This window comes from Coturnix japonica, chromosome 1 (assembly GCF_054131305.1).
Source record: "Coturnix japonica strain WE chromosome 1, WE-NBRP24, whole genome shotgun sequence".
Taxonomy (NCBI): domain Eukaryota; kingdom Metazoa; phylum Chordata; class Aves; order Galliformes; family Phasianidae; genus Coturnix; species Coturnix japonica.
The window spans coordinates 31935206-31953051 of NC_140663.1; the positions used below are offsets into that span (position 1 = coordinate 31935206).

The 17846-nt window shown below is 38.2% G+C and overlaps 1 protein-coding gene across 4 annotated transcripts in view; it reads left to right on the top strand.

The window, feature by feature from the left end:
- Positions 1-15273, top strand: part of MYRFL (myelin regulatory factor like) — a 34875-nt gene extending 19602 nt beyond the window's left edge. For 3 of the 4 annotated variants that reach the window (XM_015856012.3, XM_015856023.3, XM_085536730.1), the window contains exons 14-25: positions 1377-1540; positions 2119-2182; positions 3306-3391; positions 4136-4207; positions 4319-4365; positions 4462-4623; positions 8328-8390; positions 10376-10463; positions 10716-10790; positions 12295-12403; positions 14850-14924; positions 15022-15273. In XM_015856012.3, coding sequence (XP_015711498.1) covers positions 1377-1540; positions 2119-2182; positions 3306-3391; positions 4136-4207; positions 4319-4365; positions 4462-4623; positions 8328-8390; positions 10376-10463; positions 10716-10790; positions 12295-12403; positions 14850-14924; positions 15022-15108 — 1092 coding nt within the window. In that variant the 3' untranslated portion in view covers positions 15109-15273. Of the gene's footprint in view, positions 1-1376; positions 1541-2118; positions 2183-3305; positions 3392-4135; positions 4208-4318; positions 4366-4461; positions 4624-8327; positions 8391-10375; positions 10464-10715; positions 10791-12294; positions 12404-14849; positions 14925-15021 lie in introns of those variants that run through there. The other variant, XR_014942302.1, reaches the window with a different exon arrangement.
- Positions 15274-17846: the final 2573 nt, after the last annotated feature.

Here is a 17846-nt window from a genome sequence, read left to right on the forward strand (position 1 = left end):
AGATAGAATATCTGTGCTAAGTACTGGGAGCTCCCATCATCAGAATATCTCAGTCTCTTCAGTAATAAAAATACATGTGTATAACAGTGCTTTTTGTCTCTTTGCTTGCAATCAGGCAGTTGATGAGGCCTTGAACTTTGTTACCTTGCACTCCAATTTTTGTTCAAAATAAGAAGATACTTACTGGTGTGCCGTGTCTTAGTTACTGTGGAGAGCTGTCATACTCTGTAAAACTAATTAATTACATTGCATATTTGAACTGGGCTCTGTTACATCCTAGGGGAATGTCTTAACGGTGTGGAAATTTGATGTTTTGGGACATGACTTATTCTTCTCTCTTTAACCTCACAGTGCTGAATATTTTTGTCATCAATGACTCAGTAAAACTCTAATCAATCCTTTCTGTTTGTTTGTTTGTTTTTCTAAAAATAAAGTATACCTTTGTTTTTTTGGGGTGAGCCATTTTCTTGGCTACCTGAAGCCGCCCAGAATAAATTCATGCCTGATTTGAAGAGAATGGAATGAGTGGCTTCTATGTACCATTGACTTGAGGGTGACTGACTTGTGAGATTGATTTCACAGTTCTATGCACAGAAGGTTATTTTGAAGTCACTCTTTTGTAAACAGGCTGTTTGCTGAGGTCATCTGTCAGTGGAGAAGTTTGCAGCTTACCATTGATACCTGTGACCTGTGTTTTTGCAGAATCTAGTCACCTTTAACAGAAAGGTGTGTGAGGTACTTACAAGGCAACAAGCAAAACTGAGTTTGCTTTCCTGCTCCATGGCTGAAATAGGCTGGGACAGTTAGCAACATTAACTGCCAGTAATAGCTCCGTTTAAGATGGCATCCAAAAGAAGGGAAGGCTGTATCTGGCCATCACAGTGTAACCTTCTGGTTTGGATCTTTCCCTGTCTTACTGCTTCTGTATAACTGATATTATATTTAGAAAGAGCCCGGCTTGTCTTTCCTGTAGGTAAATGGTAGGATGGACGTTCTGCTGGGGGTGTTCTGAAACCAATGCTTAGCTGCAACACAACAAATCAAATAGCAAAGGCTTGTTTTGACAGCTTTAGTGTTTAAAATTCAGCGCTGTATGAATTCAAAACACTGTTTAAATCCTTGGTCTAGAAAACCCTTCAGTTTCAAGTTTTTCCTTTTCAATTTACTGCAAATTGAGCCTAAGCAATTTCTCAATCTAGCAAATGGGTTTTATAGTCAGTGACCTTCCATTTACAGTGGCTTAAATTGTGTTTGCATTTTGAATATTCAGTGTGTCCTTCCACAGGTGAATTCTGCATGTGTTACTGCTTGTTGCATCTAATTGATGAATGTTCTGTACCTACTTTTGTCATTATTTCACCTGTTTTGCTTCTCAGGATCAGATCTTCATGGAAAATGTAGGTGCAGTAAAACAGCTTTGCAAACTAACCAACAACCTTGAAGTCAGAATAGAAGAACTGGAACAGTGGAACAGAAAACTGGCCAGGCTGAAACGGTTAAGCAGTTTAAAGTCAACAGTCAGTGAAAGGAGCACAGTCAGGTACCTCAGTCTGGTGTGTCCTCTGTGATGGTTGTCACAGAAATTAACACAATAGTCTCTGTGGAAGAAATGAAAACTGCTTCTGCTTGACAGTTGAGTTCAGCTCTTTTCAAGCAATAAAGTTGGACAAAAAAATTGCAAAACTCTTGTATGTTTTAAATCACTGATGCAATTAATGTGTGAAAAGGCAGTTAAATTGCAGTCATTTCTGTACTTGCTTCAGTTGTGTAAATCAAAGATAGAGTCTGTCCAGTTACAGCCCTGCGACTTGGTGCTGAGAGAGGTTTGCAGAGCCTCTTCTGCAATAAAATATCTTCAGTACTGCTCCGGTGATGATCATTTCTTATTTCTGAACTACTTTTCTTTGAAATCCAACATGGCATCTAATAACACACATCTGAATGAGTTAACTGGAAGCTTTTGTTCTTGAAAATGAATGTGATGATTTTTCTGCCTTTCTCTTTTTAAATGTTGCAATTGCAGAGCAAGCAGCCTTAACAGCCCAGTCAAAAATGGCACTTCTTTCATTTACTGCATACTGAAGCATTTGAATGTCAAAGAGGTTTTGTCTCTTACAGCAGGTGCAGTCGAGCCACTAGTCTCTTGCCATCAAGAAAATCAGTCCAGCTAAAATCCAGCAAGGTGAGTGAAACTAAATATGTGAAAGATGCTGACAAGAGAGTTTTTGTATGTGCTGAAATATGGATAAAAGTTTTTGTGCTTCTAAAAATATAATAAAATCCCTTAGCTAGAATTATTAGAAGTAAAAAAGCTTCCTGTACTAAGATAGAAAAGATGTATGACACACTTTTACTTCTTGTGTATGCATTGTGTGTATGGGCAGGATATATAACCGATACCGTATTGGTATGCAGGAAGAAACCATCAGGAGAGAACTGCTGAGCTAGTTGGTGAACTTACATGATGCAGTGCAGCCTTAGATGCAAATGATTCAATTGCAGTTTGGAAGTATGTACAGCGATCATTCCTTCTCAGTTTAGTTTCTTGGTTGAGTTTTTCTCTGTGGCTTGTTTACGTCTCCTGTTTTGTACTAGTTAATACTATCTTTCAGGTGGTAAAGGCAACCTGAAGCAATAGGATGTCTTTCCTATTGCTACATGACTGTAAGTTGCCAGTCCTGAGATAGAGTGAAGAGAGCTGTTTTAATAGAGACTGAATGAGTAAGGGAATATATGTTGATATATGTTGATCTTTTTCAGGACAGTCTTCCTAGGATGCTAGGTCCTTTTCTAAGATGATTCAGTGCACATTTACCTGTCTTGCTTTTGACAGTGCCAAAAGTGAGAGAAAATAATAGGTTGAATGTTCTTAGATCTTTAAGAACAATCAGATAATCTGTGACCTAAACTCATTCTATTTACTTGAAAAGTACCTTTCCTCTGCATTTACACCAGCCCTGGTTTAATGAGGTCTAAGCATACACTGAAAGCTGCTCGAGTTTTAGATGTGGCCTTTGCTCACAGAGTTTAATTTTTAAATTCTTGAGGAACGTGAAAAATGGCAGCAGGAAAAGAGAAGGAGCTGTCATATATATCCATTCTTTCTTTCTGTGTCCCCAGAATATCCACAGTGTGCAGCACATTCATGCTTTTAGAGAGCCTGTCATTGCTCAAGTGTTTTGCTTTAGAAGTTGGCCACCATTTAAGAATGGTGTATGTGGTCCCTCTGAAAGGAAAAGAAATTAACTTTAAGTTGTACTAGTGCAATATTTATTTCTTTACCTGACCAAGCATGTTCTTTCTAGGTCTGTATATCGAAGAGGAAAGAGTCTTGCTCCAGGAAGATTTTCCGGGTGACTATATTAGCTTTGGTTGCTGTTATGGCGCTATGGTAACAACTAATTATCAACAGTTGCCTTGTTTCTCCCTTCCCCTTTCTAATGGTTTCATCAGAAAGAAAAAATGTGATTTTTTGTTCTATTACTCTTCCTACTCAAAGGACACAATGTATTAAAATTAATAGTGAATATACCTGGTAATATGACAAGGTCGAAGTTGTTTTAGGAAAATGAGGTCTATGTGTGGCACTCATACAACTAATCACTGTCCATGTAAAAATGCGTGATGCACCTTGAATGCATCTCAGTGGCTCATGTTGCAGTTCCAAAGCCAGACTCATGATGCTCTGTGTATTTTATCCAATTGTTCTCTGCCTAAGTACAACTTATGATTCTGTTGTGGGAAATTAAACTACCCATCCCATTGTAATGGGCAGTTCTATCACTTTGAAAATTTAACTTGTGAAAATTTAACAATTTTACTTGGTATGTTGACATTGCCATTTTCTGTTTCTTGTTCCAAAGCTGTGGCTCACTATCTCTCCATGTATCTTGAACTGATGTTTTGATTCTATTTGCAGTGGAAAACAGACCATGTTTTGTGCTGAATTTATCTGTATACAAGTGTTTCATCTAAAAAATACTTAATTCAGTGAGATTATCCCCTCCCTAAAGGGGAAGAAATTGGCTAGATAACTCTTACATTACTGCATTTGGGCAAGGTGTTATTGAGATATTATGAACACTGTGTCGCTTAGAATTTTGATGTGAATTTACAAAAAATTCTCTTTTTACAGTGCTTTGACAATATCAACCCTTTATTTGCTTAGCATCCATGACAAACATCTCGAGAAACATTTTGCTTCCAGGCAAGTAGCTGAACGAGTATTATATTTAATATTGAACTGTGGACCAATCTGTTTTGGTCCACAGCTGTGAAGACCATTTCTTAATGAATTGTTTTCCTTTCTCTCCATCAGCAATACCTCAAGTACTGTTGTGTTCTTTCCCTCTACCACTACGGCAGGTACTGTATCTTTGCCAGTCTGCACTCAAATAACAGGCTGTTATAAACTCCAATAGACATGTAGCACTAGTGACAATTATGTCGTATTTTCCTTAGCACTGCAGGAAACAACAGTTTCTCAGAGCACGCAAACCATCAGCAGGATTCCTGAAGTGAACTTCTGTGATCTTTTGCCTTGTGACAAAGTTTATTGTTGTCCCATTCATCAAGCAGTGGTCAAATATCAAAGTTATGAGAAAATGAAATCAGAGAAGATACGTAAGTTGAAATGTGAATTTCTGTTACTTGCTATTTCAATACAGTTTATAGGAAGAGTGAGGGAAGAAGCAGGAATATTTGGAAGTAGTTAGCTAGATGATATAGGGCCTACTCCAGAGAGTTTCAAAAGTGCTGATAGAACTAATAATCACTGTCAGTATTTCTTGGAATCTCTGGCCTGGTTACCTTCAAGAGTTCTGGGTCCTAAAATGTTTTGTCAGATGTCACTGTTCTTCTTGGCCATTGGCAGTAAATGATTTGATGTGAACCAGAAAGTCACTAATCCTTTTAATTAACCTTTGGCTATATGTTGGCCAGGAATTCATTGAGCATAGTGAAGGGTGAATGTACAGTTTTAAAACAAAACCCAAAGCAATTAATAGTGTCTCACTGTGGTCATATTGCATCTGTTCTGTGGGCAGAAACAGAAATTCAAGTGCCAGAAAACATAAAACTTTCAGTTATAACTGATCATTCAGGCAGTGATTTCGAGTAGAGGAATATTATTTGAAGGCAGAGCTCTATGAAATAAATTACTTTTACTGGAATGAATTCTCCTTCGGATATTGTCTACTAGATATTATGTGTGTAATATACGAGTAGGAGTATTGCTTACAACTTTTAAGACATTTATAAGAAAGAGTTTGTACATAAAGTTATGTGCCAGTTGTAATCTGTATTCCTCAGTTGCAGGCCTTCTTCACATTACCAATGTGAAGAATTAAGTGTTAATCTTACTAAACTCAGTATTCACACTTCTTCTTTCCTGGTCTTGGCAAAAATTCTTGCATCAACCACAGTTGATGAGTTGAGGTGAAACTGGGGACAGACACAGTTCAGCCTCCGAAGCACAAATTTCTACAAGGACAGGCATTGCCACTTGCTGTGAAACTCTTGCCTCATGAACTGCTTCAGTGAGGTTCACTCAATGGCCATTTTTTATACTGCAAAGTGCTGTTGTCTGCAGACAAGCTGCATGTTAGTGGTCCCTGCTATTCTTGTGATTAATGTCCCAGTAAGCCCTGTGGCAGATATAGTTCAGTACAGTGCTTTCAAGAGGTCATATATCTAAGTGATTTGTATTAGTCTGAAGCCTGAAAGAGTGTTGATTAATTAAAAAGACGTTAATCTCATTTACAAATGAGGGAACTGTAGACAGATGAAAATGAAATATGAAAACCTTCTATCCCCAGCTGGATGCTTTTGATATTAGGTGGAAAGAGAAGATAAGAATAAACACAAAGCATTACATTCTCAAGGTCTTATGCTCCAAATAGCATTAAGTGTAGATCCAAGAGTGAAAAATCAACACAGTACACAAGCTACTGAAAGATTTCAGGGCTGCCCAAGTTTAATGAAGCTGAATTTATCCCCAGACAGAAGAATGTCAATATGAAATCTAAACAGAAGGAAAACCAACAAGCTGCTTAATGTAGCTGTAGCCAAAATAAATGAAAAGCAAAATTAAAAAAGAAGAAAAAGCTGAGCATTAAATATGGGGAATAATCAAGAAAAAAACCAAATATTTTGCCATCAATTGATTGGTCTGATTCATGGAAAGCTAAAATGATTTGAATTACAAGCTAACTTAGGAGTGCATATTCAGCAGACCTGTTATTATTCTGCCATGAGAAACCTGAATTCTGTGAGTGAAGACTACTATTGGGCACATCCATTGCAGATCCTACTTTCTAACTTCCCAAATTTGTTGAGAAGGCAGATGTTAGGAGTGCTAGAAATGAAAGCATTTGTAAGCAAGACAAATTTTAGTAGGCAAAAATCCAGGACATCTTTGTGTAGTCTACCTCAATGTGGCATTGTTCCCTCATACTTTATTTGTCGTAAAAACTGGATTCCCTTAAGGATTTAGACTTTCCAACTTCTGCTGACTTTGGTGATCATGTATGAATACTCTTTGATAAGTTTATATGAATCTTGTCTGGAGAGTGAGGCTGTTATCATTTCATTCTGGTCATGCCCATACTTTTGTAGTTGTTAGTGAATAAAAGTAGAACTTCCCACCCCACATGGATCTTTGAGAAGGACATCTGATTTACCGTAGGGGATTGAGCAGAAGCGTATCACCATTTACTGAACTCTGCAGACACTGGTAATTGACTCAGTTTAAATTGTAGAAATTTCAGCTAAGAAAATCTGTTTTCTTCCTAGTTTTATGCAGTTTTCTGATTCCCACTTAATGCCTTCTTCCACAATCTGCCAGACAAGAAATAACAATATTAAATGTTTAGTAATTCAGAGTATGTAATAAGTATTCCTGCCAGCACTTGCATAGCTGAAGTATTATACCCATGGGGAAAACATCTTTCTTTCAATGAGTAATCTATTGCCTTTACCTATAGGTTTTCCTATGGAATGGTTTTCAGTTAATGAAAATGCAAAACATGAGGGAACACTCAGTATGCTGCTAACACACCAGACAGTAGATGACTTCTAAATGTAGCACCTACCATCTAAGTTGGTGAAACTGGCAGATCTGTATGAGGAGCAAATAAATAGAAAATGGATGCAAAGAGTAACTAGCAGCAGTATCACTGGTTCATAGCAAAACAGAAAAATGCTGGAAAGCTCTGGTTATTTCCCAGTACTGAAATAAAACAAAAGCCAAAATCTGGAATAAATGAGCAAGCAGTAAGGTCAATGCAGCTGTCTTGTTTCAGTCTCATGGAAATTATGCATTTTGACCCTTAATTTTTGAAAGCAGATTTTTATGTAGTGAAATAGGGACTTGTGTTCTAAACAGTCACTCTAAATCTGAATGTTTCCTTTGGAAAACATGGAAATGGAGTATTTTAGTATTCTATTAATGCAAGATTCCTTTTTTAGTCAAGGTCGGCGTTCCTGAGTGCCAGTTTATTGGTGACATTTCTCTGAACAGAGAGTTGGCTGGCAATTAGCATAAAAGCACAAGAACAAATTTAAACCATCTTCCATGGGCTTGAAAGGCTTTTTGCTCTCCTCAGATTGTTATGTAACTATGATGGTTATTCGAACAATACTTTAAAGTTCACGTTTCTGGAGAAGTGCTGAGAAGGTTAATAGAGTTAAAAGAAAAATTCAACAACTGAAATTTCTCAGCCTAGTTCAGAAATTACAGAGGTGGCAAACAGTGACTGTGGTGATGATATTGTTAGAGATCTGTGTTAAGTTTCTTTAATTAAATGACTCATCCCTCTGTGTTTGAAGCATTGTGTCTTGGGTCAGTCCCCAGCACCTTACATCTCAAATTCAGAAAGCTGAGTTATTTCTCCAGCCTACCTTTGCATGGCAGATGCTTACTTCCACGCTTTGTCACTAATGACAAAGAGTTGCTTTATGCCCAGATTTGTGCTGAAGTGCCTGGCTGGATGTTACCTTCCACTTTGTCTTTTTATTATAATTATTGGTGATATTCTCAGCGTGGGATGAAATATTTTCTGTTAGGCTATATATATATCTATATATATATATTAACATCTGAGATACCCTGCAGAATTTCAGAAGGCTGTTTCTTGTTACTTACAGATAACTTTTGTCTGTAGATGTCTTCTTCTTAATGGAGGTGGTTTGCATTTTAAAGATTTCTCCTGTTGCTTATGAACACCTTTATCTGAGCGATAATTAACAAAAATGTCTTGTGGAGTTGTATCCACATTTTGCTGTTATAATATGCAAGGCTAACTTGTTTTTAAATACTCCTCTCACAGGAAACAAATGTGACGTGATACTTGGAGGAAATACTGACAGGAGACCTTATCTTGGAACTGACTGTGAGTACTATTTTAAAAAAAACAAAACCTGTTCAAATGTGTAATTGTACAAATTCGGAACGTGGCCTTTCAGTTTGGAATTTTACTGCTGGAATATGGAGAAGTTCAAATTATTACTGGTCATTGTAGGAAATTAGAGCTTAGGAATCTGTTAAATATCTGCAGTTGATTTTAATTTTCTTATTGCAATTCTCACATCTTCAATAGATTTTTGTAAACATTCTGGCTGCCTTCTTCAATGAGATCTACTACTTAGTCCATCCTGATTAGGAGCAAAATCGCTCTGATAATCAGTTACTTTCCTTATCTTTCCTGGTAATCAGTGCACCAGCTGTGCTTTGAAGGTCTCTTTTCCCACTAGAAACTAGTGTTTTCAATTACCAGGATCTAAACATCTAACTGCGTTCTGTGTTGCCCAGAAAAAATATTACATATACATGCATATGCGTAAACTCAGTTTATATGCATCTGTTTACACATAAGATGTTGAGCTAATTCCAGAATGTGATTTTTTTTTTTGGTAGAGGTTTTTATTCCACATTCCCATTTCTTGAACTGTAAACTTATGCCAAATTCAGGATGTAGGTATTATGAAGTTATCAGTCCTGCCAGTGCTGTTTTTAGTTTTTCCTATTTCCAACATGGGGCAGTGAAAGGACTGTTGTAGTCGAGCCCAGCTTCAGCTCAACACTGTGCAGCTGCCCCAAGTGGGAAGGAGGGTGGGGGGGAACAAAAAAAAAGGTGAAACTCGTGGGTTGAAATAGAGAGAGTTGAATAGGGCAGAAAAGGAAAGGAAGATGAAGATGATACTCGTAATTATAGAATATATAAAACAAGTGATGTACAAAGTAGTTGCTCACCATCCACTGAACAATGCCCAGCCAATTTTTGAGAAGCAGCAGCCCTCCTAGCTGATTTCTGCCAGTTTCCTCATTCAGCATAATGCCACATGCTATGGAACATCCCTTTGGCCAGTTTGGGTCAGCTGCCCTGGTTCTGTTCCCTCCCAACTCATTGTACTCCCCTGTAGCATCCTTGCTGACAGTACCAAGAAAAGCTGAAGTGTCCTTGTCTCTGTGTAAACTCTGCTCAGCATCAACTAAAACATCAGTGAATTATCAATATTATTCTCATTCTAAATAATTCTCATTCTAAATCCAAAACACTACACCATACCATCACATTGCCAGGAATGTGCCCTCACAATCCAGAAAGCAATCTGCATCCTGGGCCGCATCAAAAGAAGCATGGGCAGCAGATCAAGGGAGGTGATCCTTTCCCTCTCTAGTCAGCACTGGTGAGACCTCACCTGGAGTACTGTGTCCAGATGTGGAGTCCTTAGTACTGGAGAGATGTGGACCTGTTGGAGTGTGTCCAAAGGAGGGCCACAAAAATGATCCACTGCATGGAACATCCCCCAGAGAGCTGGGGCTGTTCAGCCTGGAAAAGAGAAGGCTCCAAGAGACCTGAGAGTGACCTTTCAGGATCTAAAGGGTGGCTCAAGGTCAGGGTCAACTAGTCTCTGAGAAGCCTGATCTAGTTGTGGGTGTCTCTGCTCATTGCAGGGGAGTTGTACTAGATGATGTCTGAAGGTCCCTTCCAACTCAAACAATTCTGATTCTACAATTCTATGATCTACGAGAAAGAAAATTCACTCTATCCCAGCTGAAATCAGCGCATCGTGTTTCTATCCTACTTGGACTGTCATCAAAATAGCATTCATTGTCTGCTCAAAAGAAAGTATTACAGTACTACTTACCTGGAGAATATGACAAGCAATTTTTTTCTCCCCTGTAACTGTAGAATGAAGGCCATCAACCAAAATCTTTTTACTGAAAGCTGATTTAGACCTCTAGCAACTCCTGCAGTCACATGCAAGGGAATAGCTGCTGCTGCATTAACTGCAGTTTGATTATGGTTTTACCTAAGATTCTGGGAAACAAAACAAAACAAGAAGAAAATATTTATTTGTTTTGTATCTTCAGGGATTGATACAACAATCAGATCTATACAGATTTTGGAAACACAGCAACTAATTGACAATCGTTACTGTAGTAAAAATCCACAGTGCAGGTAAGTAAATCATTTAATTATGCTTCATTATACGGGAATAGAATGCTATTAAGGTGGCGTGGCTGTCTGTCTGCCTCCTTCTCACTGTATCACTGTAGTTTCCTCTTGTGTCCATGCGTTTTTTCCTACCTTTAAGTAATTTTTCCTTTTCAAATTTAAATATTATTTTCATGTTTTTTTTTTTTGTTTTTTTTTTTTTCAAGTTTACCATCTATTTTGAAATCCTATGTGCACTAACACCACCTTTTCCAGGTCTGGAAATTACAACTGTATTATTCCCGTTAGCAAGTACACACCCGTAAATGTAGAAATCTCACTGGAAATCAAGTAAGTATAACTAAGGATAAAATACACGATGATATTATGAGATAGTAGCTTGTTTTTGACAGTAATTCTTGTATTATTTCTATTGTGGCACTAATTTGTCCATGTTCAGAGAATTGGGTCCACGTACAGGCAAATCCTCCTTGTATACTCTTGGGTTGATCCTTTTGCTGCAACATAGGCCCAATGCCAATCTCTGTTTAAGGACAATTTCACTCATCAGTGTAGGTATTAAAATCCAGTAATCTTCAGGTTGAATCTAGTAATCATTTGAGCAGACATGTACTAATGCATCATTGTGCTAAGCCCTGCAAAAAGGAAATTCTTGTGCAGGAATCTTAGGCAATGCGTAACATCATGATTTACAGCAGGAAGAAGTAGCAGACTTACCTCTAAGCAGTTATTTTCACTTCAAATAAAAATCTGTCTCCATCGTGTTCTCCCAGTGATAACAAATCCTTTCTTTTGGGGATCATCTCTGATAAAGGTCATCGATAGCCAGAACAGCTGCCAAAGACTGCTTGATGACACTTCATGATTCCCTTGTCTTCAATATAGTGCTCTAGGAAGTTATGTGTGGCCTCTAGGCCCAGCCTTTTGATTTTGGAATACAGTGGTAGTCCTGAAGCAACTGCTTGTTTCATACAACTGAAAACCCGATTGTTGACTGTATGTTATAAACTAATAACACAACTCTTCCATGTAAGGATTAATACACAGTCCTCAGAGTTTTAGTGAAACAGTTGCTGAATTTATTTTGGATATTGGTTTTTGATTTCAGGAATGAGTTTTTCCAATATATAACTTCACTAAAAATAGCTACAAACTGAACAACATACAACCAATAAAAACCAAACAAGACTGGTATACTAGATCACTGCTGTGTCTCAGTGCTGTAAGATAACTGTGAATACCTACAAATTTGGGAAACTTTTATGCCCACAGAGGAAAATCAAATTTAATGCTGTATACCCAGACAAGGAGACTTACTTCTTTTCATGATATATTTGCGTGTGTTCAGAGACAAATGGAAGTTATTTATATAGATCCCTGTCTTAAGGCTTTTTTGATGTTTGTTTGCTGCTGTGTTTAGGTGCCAGAGCACTCTTTGACATGGGCTTGCGATGCCTGTGGATGGCATAAGCCATGCAATTCAGGCATGTCATAACAATTAATTTGTGCAAAAAAGGCATACATGATAACTTCTGGTATGAATGTGCTTGAGGCTTGAGGAAGTTTAGTGTACATTTCTAAATCTATCTTAATAGCTGCAAAGACCACCCAGGTTTCTGAATACAAAGCCTCCCCCCTTGTATGAGGGAGTGGAACAAGTTTAGAGGTTGGTGGCTCAGGTTCCTTTGAATGAACCAGTGAAGTAAGGTCCTTTTACTTTATTTCTCCAGAATTCAATTCTTTAAATTTTTTACCTGTGATTATATTGTATTATATTCAGGATTCCTCTGTTTAAGAGCAACAAGATTGATCCTTGTTTTTCTCTTTCTTGAAGCACCACAGAACCATTGATTATATTTCTCTGCAAAAACACATTTGGAAATTACTGCTCCTATTTTTCTTCAAGCCGAAACAGTGGGAAAAATTTCCAAGAAACCACACAGGTAATGTTCTTTAACCAATACTCTGGCTTATAGGAATCAGCTTTGCACGGTGCCCACCACATGCTTGTTTTTTCATCTCTTTCATGGAGATACTGTGCCATACTGAGTAAAAAACTGAGCTTCCTGTAGAAAAAAATGTTCAGTTTTCTGTTGGTTTTGGCTATTGGAACTGTACGGTGCTTAAATATTTTATTAGCTTTCATATCTTCCCTTGCCCTCCAGAATGCTGTTCCCTTCTATCAGCTCCACTTGTTTTTCATAAAAGCATTGGAGTTTCTCATTCATGTCATGATCCCTTGTTTCAAGCAACGTTGTGTGGATGCATTCTGGAGTAGAAGGAGATGTGGAAAGTGGATAAGAGTTGTTATAACACCTAATTTCACTAAGTAGTCTTATGCATTACTGATTATTAGGGATGAATGAGGTGATAAACCATGAAGAGCTCAGCTAGTCAAGATGCCCTTTAGAACCTGATTCATTAAATTCATGTCTGAACAACGCTGATCTTGGTTAAGGTATTAGAAATCATGATTGTGCTTTGAGTCTACCAGTCCTAGCTAAATTTGGCATGGTTACAATAGATAACAAATATGAAATCTTTCAGTAGTTATCAGTTTTCTGCTGAAATTCATAAAAGTCTGTCTAGTGAGACTCCACAGTTTGAGAGTATATGCCAGCCTGGCTCACTGCTATAACTCAACTCCAGAGATAGTTCAGAAATAGGAGTACTTGTCACCCAGGGTCTTAGGAGACAGAGTCATCTAACCTCTCATCTTCTGTACTTTTCCATTATCATCTTATGTGTAGTGAAGTACAGTTTCTAAGCTTGGAATTCACTGAAAGCAATGGTAATGTTTCTCTTCATTCCATGCAAACAGGAGTTTACCAGCAAAACTCTCTAGGGAAAATTATTCAGTTTAAAAGCAAGAAAAGTTTTCTGTCATTCTCTTGAATGATGGGAATGTAAGTTAAAACATCTTAACTTTTCCCAGGAGAGATGATCTTGCAAACTTTTGGTTGTTTCCAGTAAATTAATGAAGACCTTAAATTCCTTTCCAGTGCAGTGGAGGTGTAGGACTCTTCCATGTGACCAGTTCCTCAGATTTATCCACATAGCTTGGAAATGTTTATCCTGGCTAAAACAGTGGGAAAGGCTGAAGCAAGGATAGTGACATTTATCATAAATGTAGTAGAAGAATCATCTGTGAAGATGGTTTTTAGATTTCTGATTCGTGGTGCCATTCACAATAAGTTCTTAATTAGTTTTAAATTACTTGTTTTACACTTTGACAATTCAGAGCATTTGGGACATGTCTATCCTTATGTTGACTTTCTGATAAACTTTTCAAATGTCTCAACAAAAAGTTACAGGCTTCTCTGCAACTGCTGCAACCCATCAGACTGAAGTAAATAAGTTGTCCAAGTTTTGATCTGTCAGTTGTAATTCTAATAGTCCTTGAAATTAAGTCAGTCCCAGAGAGCTTTCCCATGCAGAAGTATCCTTGAAGCTTACTGCCAAAAGTGGTCAAAGAGATTTTCTGTGTCAACCTGAAATCTACATCAAAAGACTACAGCTAACTAGCCTCCAGCAGCAGTGTGCATTAAGTTTGATGCGACTTGGAATGGAAGTGCTGCCTGGTTGGATAATTTTTGTCAAGAGGATTTTTCTAAGGACTGGAAGGCTTATTCGTTACCAAAGGGCAGGATGGCAATCATTTAGACTCCATGCAATATATATATATAAGTCTTATTGTGTGAACACACCATCTCCAACAGAGAATGTGTCAGAAAGAAGGGAAAGATGAAGGAGACATTTGAAACCAAGGAAATGAGTTATCACGGGCATACCTAAATGGATCACTAGGTCAACAAGAGGTGAAGATTGAATTTTATTCTTTGTAGCATAAAAAATTCAGATACAAAATCTGTTTTTTCAGTTATACTTGGCAGGACACTGGAATCAAAAGAAAAGTGAAATCCTCCCTTCAGCATTTTTTGAAGCACTGAGTAAATGTGCTGCTCCTATCCTTAGAGTATGTGTAGGAATTTTCACTGCTTTCTGAGGCTGCTTCAAAATCAGCAGAATTGCCATTGCTGCTGTTATGCTTCAAAGCTTTTGGGCCACATGGCACATCGGGGACAATCCCTACTTGCTGTGGGATTTGCTTGGAAAACTAGAGTTATACAGTTACTCAGAGCCAGCTGGGAGCTGCTGGGAGCCAGATGTCTGTCAGATCCTATGCAGAGCAGATCAGAGGAAACCCGGATTTGCAAGGTTTAAAGTCAGCACTTTGTCTTTAAATACTCTGCCTGCGGCTATCGAGTCTTGTTATCGTAATTATTTTGCACTGCATTCATCAATGAAATGTTTCCAGAGCCTATCCTTCTCAGCAATTTCATGTGAAATCAGGTTATCTAATCTCCCTCTCTCTCACTTACCATCCAGGGACGTCGGCATATTTGGACTCTCCCAGTTGCCAGGCTGTATGACAGCGCATACTATTTCCGCGTAGCCGCACCGGTAAGCCATTTTCAAATGGGAACGCAACAGGAGACAATTATCATTGGAGCTGAAAGAAGAATATCCCATATGAATCTCTTTTATTTTTCTTCTGCAGGGTTTTGTAAGCTGCTCGACAGATCCTTATTATGCTGGAGTGTTTTTTACTGATTACTACTTCTATTTTTATCGGAAGTGTAACTAAAATGTTGCCAATCGCTCTGTACTTTGGGAAGAAATAATGAAGTTCTTGATATGAAAGAGAGACTCGTGTATGGCCCTGGATTTTTATAAGCATTTTACTGAGTTGTATACCATTTTCTTGTTTGTTTTGCTTTTAAATAAAATAAAATATTTGACAACATCTGTAGCTCTATGTTTCCAGGAACCGTTTCTAAAAGGTCATGAGGCAGTGGAGTACATGGTGTGTAAATAAATAACCCCATTAGTGCAGTTTCAAGATAGTATACAGCAGACAAAAACAAATGGGTAGGAGCTCTGCTGAACTGGGATATATTTCAGCCTTCAGAAGATGGTAAGATAATAAAATATTACTTGTAGTTAGAAGACGTGCTTCTGTCCTGCAGCAATCTAAGTTCTATTATTACCTGCTGTCTTTTGTTTGTATCAGAACCTAACAAAACTTCCAGGGAGAAGTGAAGCACCGTGTAAATGTCCTCCAAATTAAGTACTGTAAATTGACAAACAGCAGTTTGGTTCCACTGTGTGTAAATTTTTCCCTCTCAGAAAGTAGGCTATCATTACCATTACAGCTGCGTGACTTAACAAAGCTGCTGTTGTTTGGATGGGATGCATTTCAGGTACCTTTTCTTTAAAAATGTACAGCAGAAATGAGCTGCTTACTCCTAATTTTCTTGGTGTTTGTGATTTGTGCTAGTGTGAAGAAAGAAGTGCTTGAGAAGAATAATGACTTGCCTGCACAGCTTTCCAAGATGGATGTAGATAGATGGGAGAAAGTGGAATGCAGTTTCACGTTAGTTGCTCAGACAAAAGGAGCACAGATGGAATGACCAAAAACAGTACGAGTAGCGTTGTGGGGCATGCCTAGAACAACCATTCATTTTGTGTGGAGAAGGGAAAGTAAATATAATGGTGACTGTAGGCTTTCTAAGATTTATAATGTAAAAGTTGACATGTGGGCAACCTTGCTCCGCATGAGATTCTTTATTTAGCAGTGGAAAGAAAATATTAGGAAGAAAAATTAATCTCTGAATAAGAGTCTTTGTAAACACCCGTGCATCTTAATTGTATATTTCTTGCCTGACAATGGAACGGCAGAGTTTAATTTGTTTCTGTTTCTGTGATTTTGTTTGGTATTTCCTTTATCACTGTCTCTGGATTTCCTTTAAGAGTGATCTTCTTAATGATTTTATTTTTTTTTAAGATTTGTGTGTCTCTGTTGGTGCTTTTTTATTTTAGCCTGGGAAGTGCGTACAAAGGAGATGACGTGTTCTCTTGTATTTTGAATCTCTAGATTCAAAAGCATCACTGGTTTGTGCCTGTAGCTTTTTATGGTCCATACTTGATGGCAATTCCTAAGGAACATCACCCAGTCTCAGATGAATGATGATGCTGTATGCGTTTCAAAAGAAAACACAGATTGACTTTTCCAAATGAAAAACGTGGTTCTAGAACATTGCAGTCTTGTTTCTCTGCCATTTCTGTTTCTCAATGACAAAGCTGCAACAGCTGTTAATAGAATCACGCAGAATCACAGAATGGCCCGGGTTGGAAGGGACCTCAAGGATCATGAAGACCCCCCTGCCTAGCAGGGCCACCAAACATACACATTTACTAGATCAGGTTGCCCAGGGCCCCATCCAATCTTGCCTTGAACACCTCCAATAGTGGGCATTACAATGTAATTTGAAACAAATGTTGTGATTAATGAGTTAGGAATGCTTTACATATACTCTACCTGGAACAAGAAGCCTCCTTCTTTTTGTTTTAGCACGATGTGGCTGAATTACAGAGACCTTCAGACATCCCTGAAACATTTTCTGCTAATCTGGGGAAGGGGGGAAGCTGAGGCAAAGCAAACTCCAGCCTGAGTGACTCACGTTTGTAAGCTGCAAGAGGTGGAGCCAGATCTGAACAGGGCAGTCTGGTACAATCTGAGCTGGATTTCAAACCGTGTTGTTTGTACCAAGAGTATGATACAATAATTCATATTTTTACTTGATTTTATTGCAAACTTCATAGCCTGATTTTCAGTCAGCTTGATCTAGCAGTGGCATTTTAAATGAGGACTGAGTTCACCTGAAAGCCTGGTAAGCTAAGAGAAGAGGCTATAGATGGGAAATCCTGTGTGTTTACTCTATGGAAACAAACAAACAAACAAAGAGGTAGAAGAGCAAATTGAGTGATCCTGGGGTGTAAGTCTCCATCTGGAAAGGGCAATAAAACTGTTTTGCCTTCAGGCACAACCGGAGCTGAAGCTGTATGCTGATCGTTCTGCTCTCTGCCTGCAACTCAGGTCATGTAAAACAATGCACTCTTTCATTTGGGTGAGGTCTGGTGAGTAGTGATGATAGTACTCCTGTTGCGCTGGTCAGATGATGTGAACCTACTGTGAGAACCCAGCAACCTAAAAACTGAGTTTAGAGTCCAGCACAGCACGGGGCTGAAGTAAAAGTCCTCCCTATCTGTATTTTTTTAGCACTACTGTAGCTTGCTTTCTGAAATCAGAAACACATTTGCATTAAGAATCATTAGCAGGTTGAGTTCTACCTGCAGAGTGAGAAGTTGCTCACTCAGGAATCATTCACTTCTTAGCTTACAAAATCCATTGGAACCTGAGACAGTCCAACTGGAAACTGAAACTCTTGCTCTCAGTGTTGAACTTAGTGCTACAGTACCTTAGAAGTAATTGTTATACATATAGGAACTAGTTCCCGGATACATAGAAAAATAATCATAATT